General features: G+C 35.0%; 2 protein-coding genes across 4 annotated transcripts in view; one reads left to right on the forward strand and one right to left on the reverse strand.

The window, feature by feature from the left end:
- ERBB4 (erb-b2 receptor tyrosine kinase 4) overlaps positions 1 to 19475 on the reverse strand; it is a 1115448-nt gene that overhangs the window by 898453 nt on the left and 197520 nt on the right. The window lies entirely within an intron of this gene.
- Positions 12756 to 19465, forward strand: LOC307187876 (NADH dehydrogenase [ubiquinone] 1 alpha subcomplex assembly factor 4-like). The gene has a single exon (XM_079924400.1). The coding sequence runs from the start codon at positions 13483 to 13485 to the stop codon at positions 13963 to 13965; it is 483 nt and encodes a 160-aa protein (XP_079780526.1). The 5' UTR covers positions 12756 to 13482; the 3' UTR covers positions 13966 to 19465.

Here is a 19475-nt window from a genome sequence, read left to right on the forward strand (position 1 = left end):
ATTATTACTTCTCACTTCTACTAACTTTCTTAAAATTTACTTTAAAAACAGAATATTGCAACACATAGCTTTGATTTGTTATAGATTCTATGTTGGCAAAATAAATAATATCATGAAAGAATTCTAAAGAGTCTGATGTTACAGCCATGGTGTCTGAAACTTTTTGCAGAGTTATGCAAAGATCCTCCCATGTATGGGTAGAAACCACAGTTGTTTTGATGTTCCAAATGGTCTGTGCCGCTTTGCCAGCTCACACACAGTTATACTTAGTTTTCTTTAGTACAAAATACAATGGTCAGATTTCAGATATTTTGTTGACACATGGATTCTCTGTTTTGAACTTTGATGTCAAAGGAGAGAAACATATTATACAATACAAAAAATTCCTGACATTACATAGAGCTAATTATTTTCTAAAGGCAATAATTGAATTCACAGAGGACACATGTACAATATGGAGCTAAATATAAACTTACAGTCACTCACAAAGACTTAACAGAGCAGTTGCATCATGAGATCCATCTTAATCTTTTAATAAATGTATCTCCAAATATTAATTAGATGAGGAAGTAAGAAGCCAAATATTGATTCCTACTAGTACAAATTAAAAAAAAAAAAAGTTCCAAGAAATTATGTGAGCTACTGACCAGAAGAATGTATAACAAATCTATAGATTTAAATGACAATTATTCCTTGAAGAAACTATCACAAACCATCTTCTTTCCTTTGTACCTTTTATGATTTTTATCCCAATAGTATCCTCATAAATAAGAGAAACTTTATTGACTTTTTTTTCTGTTACCTAGTGTAGAATGATGCACTGTAAGAATCTCAAACAGACACACACACACACACACACACACACACGTACACACATATAAGGATGCTTTTCTGGACTCTATGGAAACTTAAACTTCCTTTTGGGGAGGTGGGAACTGCTTGATAATCTAGCATCAAAGAGATGCAAGGACTAACCCTGCAAATTAGTCCTTAATCAAATCTGATGGCTATGCCCTTGCAGCAAGTCCATCTGAAGTCCACCCCCATGCCCCTTTCCTATCATCAATCTTCTTCAGCTTCACATTCATCAAGCTGCATGGCAACTCTCATTCACACTAAATAAGCTTTCAGGTGAATTTACTTTAGAATCCTGAATGACCCAGTGAAAGTTCAAAATCACTCTTTTACAGAATTGCACCCAGATAGCCCCTGGCATTCTTAGAAAAGTGGTTTGTCAATAAAATGCCCAGTGAAATTGCTTGTTTGGAATGTATGGTGTCAGCTGAGAGACTGGTAGCTGAGCAAGCATCTTCCTAAAAATAGAAAGACTTCTAAGTGATTAAAAAACACTTACTTTAAGTGGATGCATTTATGGTATGAAATTGTATCTCAATAAAGCTGTTTATTTTTAAAAAGCTACTTGTTTATTTTAGTAGTTTGTGAATAAATGATCTTTTTTATCATTAATCTATTTGACTCAGCTACGGGTTTGAGAACGTTATTTGGGAGCAGCTATACTGAAGATAATTAGATTAAAATCTAGATTGTTTTTGTTTCCTTACCCATTTATAGTATTTTCTTTATTCAATATTTTCAAAAATCTAGAGTTAGTGCATTTTACATTTTTTTAAGTAATTACTGAGTGCCTGAGAAAGTTTTTCTATGTTCCAATTCACATTTTGTAAGTATTTTAATGTACTAAAATAACTAATATTTCAGTCACTTACTTACATTTGTTTTTATTAACTGCTTTTCCCCAGTGGATAACGCAACACAGTCAAAAACATAGATTAAAAAAGCTATTAGAAATTCCCTATTCTCATTATTTTCTTTTCAGAATCTTCAAGCAGCAGAATAAAACAGCTTTGTGATAAATTAAAAACTCTTACCTAAAGATATTACACTGATCATAAACCATATTTGATATTTAATTCTAAAATAATTGTTCTCACATTTTAACAGCCACCTGGAATATAGGTTGTTTGAACAGCTTGTTAAAAACACAGATTGTAAACACCACATTCAAGAATGATGCTTTGGGACTGAGGTTGTTACTCCCAAATCAGTATGCCTAACAATCAGCTCAGGTGATTTTAATTCAAGTGGTCCTTAAAATACATTTTGAGAAATTAGTCATTTTTGTATGATGGTATATGGCCAAAATATATATCTAGCCTTAAAAATATAATTACAAAGAATTCTTAGAATGGCAGACATTTCTAAATGAAAAGAAGTTCAAGAGCATATCCAGTCCAGGCTCATGCTTTACAGATGAGGGAAATGAGATCTAAAATGTAAATGTCATGTCTCAAAACACACAGATATAAAGCAGTAAGACTAGGGCTAGAACTTATTCTTTCTTGATCCTACTCAACATTCTTGACCATGAAAAAACTATTCTCATTTTCTATGTCAGAACTTAGTATTTTAAAGACTGATTAGTGTCAAAGGACCCAAAATTCTAGTAAATTCACTCTTTTCGCTAGAATGGGAACATGCTACATGGAATTCTGTATCTTCAGATCATCATCAACGCTATTTAAAGAAAAAAAAAAGATTTTTTTTAAAAATTTTGAGTTAAAATCATGACTGAACCACAAATTAAAAAAAAAAAAAGCATACTTTTTCTTAAATGTGTATTGTTCCTCACAAGGGTTCAATCTTCCATAACCAACAGATCCACATATTTATACTGACCGGTATCTATCTTATTAATGACTATATTCACTGCCCCACTCTGCCCTATTTTCCTTTAAAATCTCCGGTGAACAGGAATCAAAAATATTTAAAAGGCAGTTGGGCTTTTCCAACATCCTTTTCATTTTTTTTTTTTTTTTTTCCTGTTTAGTCTCCTTCTGTGCTTCTCTACAAGGAAAACAAAAAACCCTTGAATAAGGTGACTCATTAAAAAAAAAAAAGAGCTTTAACAAATATAAGCCACAATATCATTTTAAAATAATGTTCCCCACTTATCTTTCAAAGTCCACATACAAGGACCTATCCAAGAAAGAGATGTTAGTAAAACTATGGGCTTTATCCTCCTCAAGTTAATTAAAATAATGACCAACATTCAATGAATACTTAAACTTGATCCAGGTATCTCTAGGCTAAGTTATTTATTTGTATTATCATTAAATCCTTTGAAGTAGGTATTTTTATTATTCCTAAATTACAAATTCAGTAAACTGAAGCTCAGAAGGAGTACGTAAGTTGTCCAAAATCACGCAACTAGTAAATGGTACAGGCGGCACTCAAATACAGGTCTACATGACAAGAAGTCTTTATGCTTGAAGTATTCAACAGCCTACCAACAAACCTGCTCAGTTTAGGCTGCATTTTAAAATTGAGGGTATTTAAATTTCTCTGATATAATTACTGTTGTAATCGGGCATTTCTTTCATTTGCTTGTTTTGCAAAATTAATAGCATAATGTGGAAATAGCATAATGAGGAAAGAACTTCTCCTTAGTCTATTGTTTACGAATTTGATTTTTTTTCCTCCTCAAAGGGATTATTTTGAGTTAGTTATCTCTTTTCTGAAAATAAATGTTGTAAGAAATAAACTGAGTTAGTCTCTATAAAAAGAGACAGAAAAAAGACCAAAAAAATTCAGAAAGGAAAGAAAAACAATACATAACAAGATATCTTTCTTGTAAATTTGATTTTACCTAGAACATTTTGACAGGCTGGAACAAGACAATAGTTGTTTGGTTTGTGGGAAAACTGAAACTAACTTACTTGATTGGAGTTGAAAAGAGTTGCCTTAAACACAAGTAGACTGTTATTACATTATAATAAGTAAATCTACTGAACAGAAACGTGTTTTTTAAGGTTCTACTTAAAAGACTTTTTTTTTTTTTTTTAATCATATAAGTCTTGCCAGGATATTCCTCTCTGGAAGCTGAAACTTCTGGGCCTCTTACCCACAACAGTATAGAATGGAGAAGGAGAAAGCCGAAGTAAAAATACTCACAGCTTTGCTAGTTGCTGGCATTTTGCCACATGCCAAGGCTAACCGAAGCCAAGGAAACGAATCCCTGTAATGCTTCAGTGTTCTCTTAGCATCAGGGTTATGGGATTATAGACATTTCAGACTTATCCAAATGCAATGATTCTAGCTGTAATGTCACTGTGATGTTTGTTACCTCCAGTACCTCAGGTGTTAAACTCACTACCACTCCAGGAAGTTTATTTTGTGGGACAAGTCTAACTGCTAGAAACTTCTTCCTCTTTTAGGGTCAAAAATCTAGCTACTTGTAATAATTTCTACTTGTTAGTTTCACTTCTGCTTAACCAAACACAAATCTGTTTCATTTTTCATACATCAGAGCCTTCAAATGATTAATAGTAACAAAGCAAGAGACTTCCTCCTCTTCAGGTACGTTCCACATTAAACATTCCCTGGCGCTTCAATTCACCTTTCATTTCTTCTGGCCTGTTTTTTTGTTTTTTGTTTTTTTTTTTTTTTTAATCACTGTGACTGTCATTTTTGTGTTTGTTTTTCATCTTGCTTTGTGGTTCATCTTGTTTAATTTAAAATAAGTACTTGCCCAGCTTTCTCAAAATTTCCAAGCAAGTTTAAAATGCAACCTTTCTCAAAGAGATCTCTGTAGCAACCCCAAGCACTTAAATCCATGTAAAAATTGAATCTAGCTATAACTGAATATAACATGGCCAATGGTGAAACAACTTAGCATAAGTGGTACGTTACTTGTCACAAGAAGCTGTGTATTTTAAATTCGAAGCACCTAAGTACATTTTATCCAATACTTTCAGTTTATGATTGAGAAGACTGAAGCTCAAATGCCTATGTTACTGCTCAAGTAATATGCCTCCTGTTTTCTTCCAAAGATTGATTTCCAAGTCAATAAACAGTAAGTTAGAATTTATCTCTTTATGTAAACAATGCCAGTCCTTTTCTCAAGCCACAACATTCAACACATACTTGTCTGTAAGAACACTAAAGAACTATGTGACCAGGATAAATTCATCTGGAGTTGCAAAGCTAAGGGCTAGAACACCATATATTCTCACCTTCTCAAGATCTGTTTAGGAATCCCAGCAACCTCAATGTCCCCTTTAGACAGGTGCGTTGGGATTTCCCTCCAATACAGCCCCAAAGCTGTTGTTTCTGCATCCTACAAATGCAGCTGAATGAGCTGCATGAGCAAGCTGCATGAATGAGCTGGTCTGAGCAAGTGAAAGTGATGGAGTTGTATACTGAGGTGAGGGGGGCAGTTAGGGATTAGGATTCAGCTGTGTGGGATGAAGAAAGCCTGGTATCTCCTGATTGGGTAAATCTGCCTGGCAGATTTCCCAGTCACACATTTCTTTCTTTCTCGTTTCTTTTTTTCTCCTGTGGCTGTCAGGAATTAGCCTACCAAATTCCTTACCAACTGTCTCAGAGGAATAAAATGCAGTTTCAAGTTTAGACTTTTTTCCCACCCTTAGTAATAGTGAACCAATAAGAAATAGGGCAGTTAGCGAAAACGTACTCGATTCTCCAGTCCCTCACCTCATTTGTTCCTAAAGCTGCACAGGAAAGGAAAAACTAAAATAATTTTTAACAGTAGGATTTTTGCATGGAAAGGACTAAAGGAAAATGTATCTACATGTCAGAGAAAACAAGATTTAGGCTATTATATCCTAAGTCCCACGAGCTTGAGGGGAAGAAAAGGTAAGAGTCTTTGGGGGTAGGAGTAAGAATAGAGAAAAGGTTTGAGAATTCTACCAAGGAGACAATTATTGGGACACAGAAAACCAGGGTTAAAAACAAGCAAAGAAGTCATTATCCTTCTTAGGCCTGATTCTTTATTCTCTTCGACCTTTTGCCAGCCCTGGGCAGGGGTGGGGGGCTGGGGGTTGCTTTTTAGTCACAGGTAGATGACGATTACCTGCCCTATATAACCTCTGCTGTTGTGGGAATCAAATACAATGATCACCATAAAGTGATGTGAAAATTGTACAGTGCAGTGCCAAAACATTACTATAATAATAATTATTATTATCTCCAAAATCTTGCTCCGTAACAAAACAAAATAAAATGAAAAACTCATTTTGGTTTTTTTGTATGTGCATTTGTATTTTTTAAACCCAGATATGAAAGGCAGCAATAGGCCCTGTTACCAGAAGCTATATCAAAAATTCCCATTATAGAATTTTAATATGAGATAATTAGAATATAATATAGACTGATATGGTAATCCACGTTTCATAAAGTCTGTGGGCTACTACAAGCATGTGCTCTTTTACTGATACTATGCATGTGCTATTTTATCACAATGTTTTGTTTTACTATTGTATGATTTGACATATTAAGGCCTTGTGTTTGAAGTAAACAGCCACTCAATTAATTAATAGATTAATTGAGGAGCTACAAATTAAGGTAATAAAGTCAAGCAAATGCCTACCAAATAAATCTGTTTCTATAGAAGTTGATAAGGGCTTCACTTAACCAGAATCTGATGAAATTTAAGGTACTGAACAGCTTATAGGACAGAATTTAGAATAAAAACAACAAAAGTTGTGTTCTTGCTAACAGCTCAGCTTAAATTTCAGAATCTTTCAAGCATAATAAGGTATTAGAAATGCCTTTGGAATTATTCACAGTGAATTAGATTTGTTGGTGGTATCATTCATAGAATAGCAACCAAGAAATCTATTCTTCATCACTTCTCTAAAATGCTAATAGTCAGCTGACTTTGTACTTGTTATAAAAATAGATACAAATATGGAGTTTTGCCTTCTTGTGGTTGACAGTTGAAATATAATGCAATTTTTTATTGAAGTATATTCGATGTACAATATTATATAACTAATAGGTGTACAATATAGTGATTCACAGTTTTTAAAGGTTATACTCCATTTGTAGTTATTATAAAACATTGACTATATTCCCTGTGTTGTACAATATATCCTTGTAGCTTTTTTTTTTTTAACATCCTTATCGGAGTATAATTGCTTTAAAATGGTGTGTTAGTTTCTGCTTTATAACAAAGTGAATCAGCTATACATATACATATATCCCCATATCTCTTCCCTCTTGCATCTCCCTCCCACCCTCCCTATCCCACCCCGCTAGGTGGTCACAAAGCACCAAGCTGATCTCCCTGTGCTATGCAGCTGCTTCCCACTAGCTATCGGTTCTGTAGATTATTTTATACCTAACAGTTTGTGCCTCTTAATCCCCTTCCCCTATATTACCCTTCCCCTCTTCCCTCTCCCTACTGGAGAGCATTATGTTAATTGAAATGTCAGACAGAGAAAGATAAATACTGTATGATATCACTTACATGTGGCATCTAAAAGATACAACAAACTAGTAAATATAATAATATGATATTTTTGTACAATGCTTGTTTATAAGTGCCCCAGAATAGATTCAACATTTATGGTCCTCCTTTCCATTTAGGAGGCATTATCTAATATAACTCTGGGCTTTGAAACTTGAGCCCTTATACTTAGTGTAAAGTGCTAGAATATACCTCTAAAATTATAGCTAACCTTTTGTGATGAGGCAGGAACTGAAGAATGGACTGGTTTAGAATCAGGCAGAACTGACTTGTGGTCTAGACTTGTGACTTTGGGCAAATAAACTCACCAATCTGAGTTCCCTTATCCTTATATGCATAACAGGGATAGTAGATTCTTATACAGTGTTAATGTGAGGATTACCTGTGACAACATAGGAAAGGCATCTAGCATAATTTCAGTGACCTTGTCTTCCTCTTACAATCCATATCTCCTAATAAACTAACACACACACACACACACACACACTACTTTAAAAACATCTTTTCAAAGTGCTTATTAAGTGCCTTCTAGAATATCTAATCTTCAACCATCTCAACAGATACATTAATGCACATACATTTTAGAACTCATATCACATTCACTGCATGCCGGTTAACCATCAGGAAAGAGTTTATTAGATGAAAATAAGCCTGTTGTAAAAGATTTCCTTGCAATTACTTCACTGCCATTATCCTGGCCACATGCTTATGGAGCTTTTCAAATTAATATGCTTAGATTACTGAGCAAGTAATCAAGCAGTGGAATTCTATGAGGAACTCAATTACTAAAGAAAATGATCACTCAAGCATTTGAGAAACCGGAGCTACATCTAATTTTGAATAGTGGATCATTATTGACATTATGGAAGCATTCAGTACAAACACTTGGACATGTAGCAGTAGAAAGGGCATCACATTCTATACATGTGGTAAACTGAACGAGCTGCTTGCTAACATCTCTGTTAAATGTTATTCTGCCTTGCTGAGAAAAGAAATAATATCAACCTTGAAATCAGTACTTTAAAAAAAATAGGGAGCTGATTGCTTGATTGAATAAAAATTGGATTGTTAACTCACATTTAAAATAAACAATTCTAATTTTTCTACTTGAGATAGAGCAATCTTTTATAGCCTAGAAATAATTATCCAATGAACACAAGTATAAGAATTGATTTCTACATATTTCCATATTAGAAACTACTTAAATACTTTCATTATTGCATTTTAATCATTCCACCACCAAAAGGCCCTCTTTTGACTAAATGATTACGTATAGATCCATGTGCTGTGTTTTTACTCATTTAATAATTTTAATCATACTTTTATTTTCTACAAATTATGCATCATCCAGATGCTTTTGATGAAAATTATTTTTTCTAATTCTGATTTTTATCTAAGAGTTAAAGCAAAGACTATTTTAAGAACTTTGCTATAGTGTCTTTTTAAAAGCATCTGAATTAGGAAAGGTAGTGTAGGAAATGGGTTGAGACTGGTATGTTTATTGTTCTTCCTCTGCTCTCTTCCAAGGCAAGCAGTAAAGAAAAATCATTCAATAGTGAGTGATAATTCCTAATAAACCTAGTAGTCATCAGCTGTGTGGCCTTGGGGAACTCACTTCACCACTCAAAGTGTAATAGTATAGCATGATGATGATGATGGTGATGATGATGATGATATTGATGATGATGATAATGTAGGCAATGCTAGCCTACCGGAAACATCATTAGCATAAAATAAGGCAGTTTTTATAAGGTAAAAGTGTTGTGAGAGATTATCATGATTATTCTGAGCATCAATTTTTTGGAGCATTAATTATTTTTTTAGAGTCATGTACCACATAGAAAATATACTGAAAGATTTTCTCCCTTTCCCCAGCAAAATGAATATATGTGCACAGATTTTTTAAATGTCAGTAAAATTTCAGGAAACCTTTGCCTTTCTTAGGCCTATTCATTGACTACCCTGTTTAAGGTCCCCGTTGTGGTGGAAGTCCTTGGTTGCCTGGTCAGGAGTCAACCCCTCACATACCTCACACCTGACTTCTTCTACCTTCATCACAAAATTCTGAAATGTTCAAGTATGCATTAACCCATATGAATCTCCAGAATGACCTAAGTCTAAAAGCGTACGACACTCCTCAATGAATTAGTGAATTGTAACATTTTTCCCTCTCCTGCTGGACATGAAAAAGAAGTATGCTTCCATAGTTGCTTTTGGCAGCTGTCTCATGAGGACAAGGGTAACCAGATCTAAGATGAAGCCAGCACTGTGAATGGCAAATAATACCGTTAAGCCTGCGGAAAAATAACCTGCTGTACTCTGAACTTCCTGTTATAGCAAATAATAAACTTTACTTACACATCCTTGAAGTCTCAGTTCAGATATCATTTGCTTGGTGATGATGTCTCAGACTAAACCAAGCAGGACCAGTCCATCAGGCCCTCACTCTCAAAACATCTAATGTACATAGAGCTTTATCATTTAACTCAATCACAGTGATTAACATCAGTATTATAAGAAAAACTTGAACAGCTTAAGGGCAGAGTTTTTTTTTTTCCTTTGTTTGATTCATTATATTATTGCATTCACAGAACTGTGTCTGCCACATAATAGGCATTGTACATTTTTTTGTGAATTAATGAACACCAGAATACAGTTTTAAAAGACATGAATGGAAAAAAAGTAGGTGGATCCTGCTTACATTTTTCTGAATCCTATAACTAGAATTTTAGTACAAACTCTATTTCCTTGCTATGAGAAGATTAGTATAGAATTCTTCATAAAAGAGCAATAGCAAATAATGTTTATATCAGGTTTTCTGAGGTAATATTAGTTATTTGCATGTGATGGGATGAGGAATATTGCATTCAATTTTACAAAATTCTGGAAGATGATCTTTCACAACTTGAGGAGGTGTCCAATCTTTAACATTCAGTCATGGCTCAGGAATTCTTTTTCCCTCTGAAGTTCTGGTATAACATTCATCCAGAAAAGTATGCAAATAATAATTGTACAGCTTAATGAATAAACACAGAGTGACCACACCTATGTAACCACTACCTATCTAAAAAGCAAAATTGTATTAGCACACCAAAAGCCCATCTTAGGCCCCAATCTTTAGAATAACGTAATAATAACATCTGCAGTGCTTAGACCAATTTAGTTCCAAAATTACTGAAAGTAAATAATGAATGATTCATGAATAGCTATTCCATGTTAAAAACTTTATTCACTTTGGAAGGAGACATGTTAATCATTCTTAATGTACTTTCTCCTGTTTAATCCCTTCGAGCCCTTAACCTGTAGTGATTCTTGGTAGAGTAAATGAATCTAAAGATAGTTCATAAAAAGAGATTTGTAGAGTTTACATCTGGAAAACAATCTCATATGGACTATATTTAAAATTTGCCATTGATCTGTCTTGCTCATTCCTATAGTTGATGAATTCTCTCTCTGAAAAGTGAAGAAGAAAAAAAAAACTTTCCTTTTAGAAGGATAAAACTGAAGGAAATGAGAAACATAACAATAAAAAAAAGATTAAGTCCTTCAGAAATTGGTTAATTGATTGCCTGACAATTATAACAGAAATGCTTTAAATCTGAAAGCCATCAATCCCTGACTCTGTTTTTCTCTTCAACTTAATTAGAAGAAAATAAAACACAAATGTATTCTTGTTTAGCTGGAACTTTGGGGAAATATGTAGGAAGTTATAGGCAATAAAGTACCAGCTGCTTCTTTGTTGCTAAGTTTAACAGAGAGTGAGCAGCAAATGTGTTTTTATAATTTATCATTCCTGTGTATTAAAGTTCTATGACTAGCTGCTTAGGAGAGGTGGTAAGCAAAAGCCATGTTACCAAAACTGAGTTAAACTGCAGCACAGAGATAAAAGTGTGAAACAAAGTATCATCACTAACTAAAAGCACACATTTCTTTGGGAGATAGATATCGACAAATATTTATAAGAAATATTTTCCCTATTATTTTCCAAATAAAATTGTTTGTCCATGATCTCATCAGCCTAATTATCTGGCAATAATGGCATGCCAGATGAAGAGTTCTGCCTGTATATCTTACACAAGGTGATAAATAAGAGTCTCTGATAGACTCTTGAAGAGAACAGAAGAACCGAAAGCTTTTAAATGTTAATATCTTACTGGCTTTACCTATGGTAATATAATCCAGGGACTATGGACCCCAAATTAGGATGTTTTTAGTATCCAAAGTAGTTGCTTGTATGCATTTTATGACAAATACTGACGAAGAAATATGTCCATAAAATATTTCAGGTCAAAAAGCAAGTTCATATGTAAACTACATATACATAGTATATATACTATGAGTCTTACTTTTAAATCATATTTATCATCTTGCATTGGAATTAAGATCACTGTTATCTTTATCTGACAAATCATTCTGAAATATAATACATTTTAAAGCTAAAGGAGTGTTCTAAAGTCCTTTGTCTTCAAGCATACACAAGTTTTATAACAAACATCAAAAATATGCTCATTGGATATAGTAATTTAAATGTTTTTCTTTCTCATGACCAAATATTTGGTGAATTGCTTACAATGATTAAGTGATTAGGCTCCTTAACTTAAAAACAAAAAAGTACTTCCATATGTTGTCACAAAAACTCTTTAAAACATTCTTGCGTCACTAAAGGAGACAATGTCTGAGATTACACTGACTTTTATATTTTGGGATCTTTGGAGTAATGATGTTTTACATGACCAAAGACATCTCCCGAGCCTCTATAGCCATCTGATCTTTGATTTCTACCCCTTCCCAAAGTTGGCTGCAGACATCCTCAAGACACAGATGCATCTGTTCTTTCATCCATTCTTTTAGTTAGTGTTTATTAAGAAACTACCATGGGGCTTCCCTGGTGGCGCAGTGGTTGAGAGTCCACCTGCTGAAGCAGGTGACATGGGTTTGTGCCCCGGTCCGGGAAGATCTCACATGCCGCGGAGCGGCTGGGTCCGTGAGCCATGGCCGTTGAGCCTGCGCGTCCGGAGCCTGTGCTCCGCAACGGGAGAGGCCACAACAGTGAGAGGCCCACATACCGCAAAAAAAAAAAAAAAAAAAAAAAGAAACTACCATGTTTAAGATTGACATTTGCAATCCAAAAGAAGTGGTGTGTGTGTGTGTGTGTTGGAATATGTTTGGCCGAGAAGACAGAAAAATTCACAGGTTTTAAGACTCCAAAGACAGAAATGAGGGAATTCTAATAGCTATGACTCAAGCAAGTTCCTAGTAAGTCCCATGCTAAATAAAACAATTATTCATTGGGTGTTAATAGCTTTGGTACTTTCTAGTAGAAAAGCAGAAATTAAGTAATTTGCCCATGGGTACACAGTTTCTCATATATGAACAGTAATGTCACCTGATTCATGGAGTTTGGGAGAAAATTAAATGAGTTAATATATGTAAAGTATAGTGCCAGCTAAATTGATAAGTACTCATTAAATAACAGCTACTATTATTGTTATTACCATGCTGGGTACTATTCTAAGTACTTTAAGTACATTATTTAATTTGATCTTCACAATAGCTTCATGTGGTAGATAACATCATTCCCTTTTTATAATTAGTAAACTATGAATTAGAAAAATTAAGTAACTTGTCCAATGACACACAACTATTATGTGTTGAAAATACAATTTGAACTGAGACAATCCAAGGTTCACGCTCTTAAAAACTACGTTACGGACTCAGAAACTAAAGAGCTCTTGGAGAACAAGGCAGAGTCTAACAGGAAAATAACTCAGACCCAGTATTCAAGGAAGCTCCAGATTCACACGTTTTGCTTGATCTTCTGGACTTGAACTCCCTGGGAGTCCAAAACCAGATCAAAGACACATCATCAGTTCTACAGAGGCAGAAAAGTTAAACTTAAGTGGCTTTGGGGGTAGGAAGAGGGACTGTCTGCAGTTGGGCACAAGGGACCTACTTATGGAAAATATTCTAAAATTCCTCTGTAAGGCTTTTTTTGGGGGTGGGTGGGAAGGAATGTTCTAAAATTTGGTTAATTTTAGATGATGTTAATTCCACACAACTCAGTAAATTTACTAAAAATCATTGTATTGTACACTTAAAATGGGTGGTTTTATGGTATGTATATACATTATACCTCAAGAAAGCTATTATTTAAAACAATTTTTTAGCCCAGTGCACCCTGGAGGTTGCCCATGACAGTGTTTAACCACATGTGTGGTGTGAACTTACAGGCATCATGTTGTGAAAAGATGGGGGCTGCGGTGACTCACGCAATCAGGAATTTCAACCTAGAGAACCGGGCGCAATGGGAAATCAGCAAGATGAAGCCCTTCCCCGCTCCCAGGCACCCCTCCACCAAGAACCTCCTGCGAAAGCAGATGAGCAGCCATCCAGAAATTAAGGGAGAAGTTGCTAGAAAAAATGACAAACTGCTGTCATTACTAAAAGATGTGTATGTCGATTCCAAAGATCCCGTGTCTTCTGTGCAGGTAAAGGATGGTGGAAAACGTCAGAAGCCAAAGGAGTTCAGCTTGCTGGAAAACCATCATGCTGACATGATGAATATTAAGAACATTCCCAAAGGCAAAATTTCCATTGTAGAGGCACTGACACTTCTCAATAATCATAAACTTTATCCAGACACATGGACTGCTGAGAAAAATAGCAAGATGTAAATTTTCTTCTTAAATATTTCATAACTTTTGAAGTCAAAAATCTTACCCCCTGAAGGCAAGAAAGCAATACAATCAAAATGAAGAGAATCCTGAAATTACTTTTCCTTAATGTACTCTGTGTCCCCGTACCCTGGTTTATTTTCTCATTTTTAGCATATTAAATTATATAAATTTAAAAAATAAAATTAAAATAAAATAAATAAAAATTTTAAACAAACTAATAAAACATATAGATATTATGTTTCTGCTCTAATCAACCCTGAATCTCCAAGTTGGGCCTAATGAATTGATACTTGTTAACTAAATCTATAATAGTTTTTCACTACTGTGAAATAAATGACCCTAAAAACTAGTGGTGTAAGACAACTTTTTCATTTTATTAATACCACAATACTGTAGGTGAGAAATATGAGCAGGGCTCAGATGGGTGGGCCTTTGCTTCTCTAGTCATTGAGGAAACTCAGTGGTACTCTTCTGGTAGATGGGATGGTCTGGTGGGTCCAAGATGGTTTCAATCACATGGCTGGAGTCTGGGGTTGAATGAGTCAAAGAATAAGACTGCCTGCCAACCAGAGGCGCCTCATGTGGCCTTTCCATGTAGCTTAGCATGTCACAAGATAATGGCTTCAGAATAGTCGAACTTCTAACATGGTGGCTCAAAGCTCTTAGTGAACACAATGGAAGCTGCATCAGTTTTATGACCCAGGCTTGGAAATCACACACTACTTCTTGTGTGTAGTCTATCAGGCAAAGCAGTCACAGCCTTCCTAGATTCAAGAAGAGGGGAAATAGAATTCACTTCTTGTTGGTGAAGAATAAGGTCACATTGCAGAGGAACATGTGAGACTGGAGATATTGTTATGGTCATCATTTAAAACTATAGTCCATTGTCATAATAGTTTACAACAATAATCACTATTAATAGAGGGTTCAGAAAAGTCTGTTAATTCTTCAAAACTTCAAATGTCTGTAACTTTGAGGCTATCACACATCATGATATGTAAATTAGAAGGAATTTGGAGGGTTCATGGTGATATTCCCAAATACCTCAAGAAATTCACACAAGAAACTTGCTTCCTGGAAAAATCCTGACTTTCAGGCATGATTATACACTTAATTTCCCTTGTGCTTCCTTATGAAAACAATTCGTTTACATAAAAAATTAGTTTAATTTCCTTTTAGTTTGAGATTCTGATACAGTAGCTGAATACAGCTGTAAACTGTCTCCTTATAAAATATTTAATGCTGACTATGGCCATTTTTATTCATGCATTTCCTAGATGGAATATGACATTTGATGACTTTTGCCCAAAATAACCATTTTTTTTTTTTTTTTTTTGGTATGCGGTCCTTTCACTGTTGGTGCCTCTCCCGTTGCGGAGCACAGGCTCCGGACGCGCAGGCTCAGTGGCCATAGCTCATGGGCCCAGCCGCTCCACGGCATGTGGGATCTTCCCGGACCGGGGCACGAACCCGTGTTCCCTGCATCGGCAGGCGGACTCTCAACCACTGCGCCACCAGGGAAGCCCCCAAAATAACCAATTTTTAAATTACAGGCACAAATGCATTACATTTATCCTATGTTTTAATAAACATTTTAGAGCATATGACAGAAACATATTATACTAAAAACAGGTTTAATTTAAAACCCCTTCTGTTTCCTATACATCAACCTCTGAAGTTCCAACCCAGAAACTTTTCAAAAAAGTGAGTTAGGTGAAGGAAATGAAGAGAAAGGGAGGAAAAAAATAAACCAAACAATTAAACAAAGGGCAGAAAAAGTGGTTTTAATCTCTGGTTTGGCCATTAACAACCATTATGTTACCTTCCACAAGTCACTTAAGGCCTGCTGGGTTCAGTCCTTGTATGCCAATGAGGAGCTGGACTGAATCTATGTGTTTTCTGTTGTTGTTGTTGTTGTTGTTGTTGTTGTTGTTGTTGCTTTTGGTGATGGAGGTGTGACTTAAACAATAAAAAGCACTTCCAGAAAAAATACTTTAAAGCTAAACATACATGATTGGAGTTATTCTGGTTGAAAAGTGGGTGAGGTCATCTGGAGACCAACCCACTCAACCTCCCCTAATCACCAGCTCCTCTGCCGCTAACCCCTATACCAGCTTTTTTTTTTTTCTAAATAACTATCATGGAATCCTATCTCTAAAACATAAAATTTGAAAGTCACGAGATTAGATGGTCTCTAAAGGATCCTCCTTGAAGAGCAAATACTCTTAGGAGCTAGAAGAGTAACTACTGGGTAAATTTTTATATAACAAATGTGATTACCCTAATGGGTAGGACCATGGATATACATGTGTATTCATAAACATGCCCTTAACAATAAATGAGTCTATGCATTTGATTTTCTGTGCGAATATATAATTTTAGATATATAATAAAAGCAACTACTATCTAGGAGATAGTATCTCTCTATCATTAGGTAGTGAGAGAGTACCTAATGAAGTATTAAGGTTATCTACCATCTCAAAGCAATCTTAAACACAGTTACCAGTTTCATTTTTTTCACATGAGGAAATAAGCTTGGGAAGGTTTAGCAACTCGCATGGGGTCAACAGCTAGAAAGGGGTAGACACAATGTTTGAATGTGGAATGATCTTAAGCCAGAGTAAATGTTTGTTTGTTTTTCCCCCGTTGTATCAGTAGGTTTCCTGTCTCTGTGAGTGGTTGCTCCAAGGAGCAAGTGGTTTGGGGCTTTCTCCTGAAGAATGGGTTGGGGCTTAGTCCCTGACACTGAGCTGGGATGGTGTCAAAACTGAGGATCAAGTGCCCCATATTCCAAGGAAATGATGCAGTGGATAGTGTTTGGAGAAAGGAGGGATGGAAAGGTAGTTAGGCTTCAAGCTTCCATCTTGCCCCTCTCTCTCTTCCTTTTTTCCTCCTGATTTGATGAAAACCCCTATGATTAGAAAATAAATGTGGGGGGAATGATGTACATATTTATACCTAATCACATAAGCTGCCTCTGGTTATGAGCCATCTATAGCCATAACTAATGGCAGACATACGCACAGGAATGTGTGCGTAGGTGTGTGTATTCTTCTCTACCTAGTAGAGAAAGGGTGAGAATCTTTGTACCCCTAGTTTTGCAGGATCCTATATGTGTCTTCTTGTATGTTTTGCTAATGATCTAGGCTTTCCATCCCTTTAACCTATGAGACTATTTAAAACTAGAAATGACCTTGTATAGCAACTGGTTCAACTTTTCATTGACTCAACCACAGTCACACAACTAGTTCATATGTGGGCTGAACCTAGAATTTCTCAACGCTGACATCCTCCAGTTAAGGGAATCTTGCAAACCAAGACTGTACACACACTAACATGAACATGCTACAGGACAAACTATTAAAGTAAGAAAGCAACTTAGAGAAAACCTATTCCTCACTCCTTTATTTTTTAGATTACAAAAGTGTCACCCAGAGAGATGGAAAAATTGTAATATTTTAAAGTAAATAACAGATGCCAATCTAGAGCTTCTATCCATTATACATTGTGGTTAGAGATAATTTTATTAAACTAAATCAAAGTAGTGTGTACCACTGGTGAGATCTTAACCCTCTCTGAGAAATATACATTTTTGAATACAACTCTCCTTTTGTTATTTATAAACTTTCTCGAGGACAGGAATTAATGTTTCATGTGTTTTTTGCCCTTTTTGCATAGTGACTTATCTACAGTTAGTGCTAAAGAAGCATTTATTTGACTAATAACAGTGTTAAACTCAATGACAAACACCAGTGCAATACTTAAGCACAAATGAGTCTATATTGTGTTAAAGAACAGCTGCAGAAGACCCACCCGATCATGCATCCTATTGCCTCAGGTCATCCATATATAATTAGTTTTAAACTACCTAAGGCATTTTCAAGACAAATTAACTAATAAATGTAAGCATAAATTTGTTTCTTTAGAAGAGACTATTTAAATTGTTCTGAAAGTATGCCTCTCTACGCCTGAAGGCAAAAATCATGCCACCACTCTGCCTTTGCTCTTTCAAACCAAATACAGCTTATTCTAAATTTATCTTATCTGTCTTATTTTTTTAACTCTATAATTAGTTAATATAATTAATGCCTTCATTATTATTTTATTATTCTTAGACCCTTTCTAAGATTTCTGGCATTATTCCTGTGATCCACACTGAGAAAGATGAAAAGAGTTCAATTTTTCTCTGGGTTGGAATACAAATGGTCTCCTCAGTTCCAAAGATTGGTGATCTTTTTGATCTTGACACTTAGGGGAACAATTTAAAGTTTAAAAAATGGGTGAATGAAAAGAATGTCTATTTGGGTTTCTTTGTGATAAGGTCCAAAAGGAAATTTGAATTCTCCCTGCCAAAAATCTCTGGAGCTATGTAAACCATTGAAAGGCAGGTGGTGATTTTTTTTTCCTTCTCAGGGATTCTACAGCTAAAGAAGAGGAGGACATAAGTCTAGAAAGAAATGGATATAGAATAGGATACTGATCAGCATGAGATCATGATCTTTATCAATGATCTTTATCTATTTCCTTAGATAAAGAAATTCTAACAATCCCCAGAGACGATTCCTGCTAGGTGATTAAAATACAGACTACACATGTATATACTTACACACACACTTAAATTTAGTACATCATAGTAAAGTATACTCAAAGTTTGCTCATTCATTCAACAAATAATTTAGTGCCTACCATACACCAGGCTATAACCTGGGAAAATCTGGTTAAAATGCATTCTAATTGCTAGATTTTGGAGTACCAGTATATGATCTTATTCATTTCTTATTCAGTCTGAAATTTCTGAATCTGGGTGGTCATAACAAATCTTCAGTAATAGTTCCAACATTCGTCCATACAATAACATAATCTGGGTAGCTTTAAAAATATATATTGCTTCTGAGGCCCACCCATACATCTATTTAGTCAGAATTCCAGTTTTAGGGGATGGCAAATGGGTAGTTGTTTTTGCTGTTGTTTTTAACCCCTTCAGTCATTTTAATGCAGTTTGTTTGTGGACCAGAGCTTTGGAACCACTGGTCCTGGGTTCATCATCTTTATTCCTAACAAGAAACTATCCTTGACTAAGTCAGTTAAGGGACATATTACATAAACCCATTACAATAACTGCTCCAAAGGGACTATTCCTACTCAGATAGTGGTACTGCCATGTCTATTAAAATAAGAAGCACACTAGATTGGAGGCTTATTTCAGGGGATATGCTTCCTTTTTGTTTATTATTTTTTAAATTATTTATTTTTTGAAGTAAAACTGACATATTATTTTCAGATGCACAACATAGTAATCTGATATATTTAAACATTATTGTATATATATAACTGATTCATTTTGTTGTAAAGCAGAAACTAACACACTATTGTAAAGCAATTATACTCCAATAAAGATGTTAAAAAAATAAACATTATGAAATGATCACTACGATGTCTCGTTACCATCTGTCACCATACAAAGTTATTACAATATTATTTACTATATTCCCTATGCTGCACATTAC

This window comes from Stenella coeruleoalba (assembly GCF_951394435.1).
Source record: "Stenella coeruleoalba genome assembly, chromosome: 6".
Lineage (NCBI taxonomy): Eukaryota > Metazoa > Chordata > Mammalia > Artiodactyla > Delphinidae > Stenella > Stenella coeruleoalba.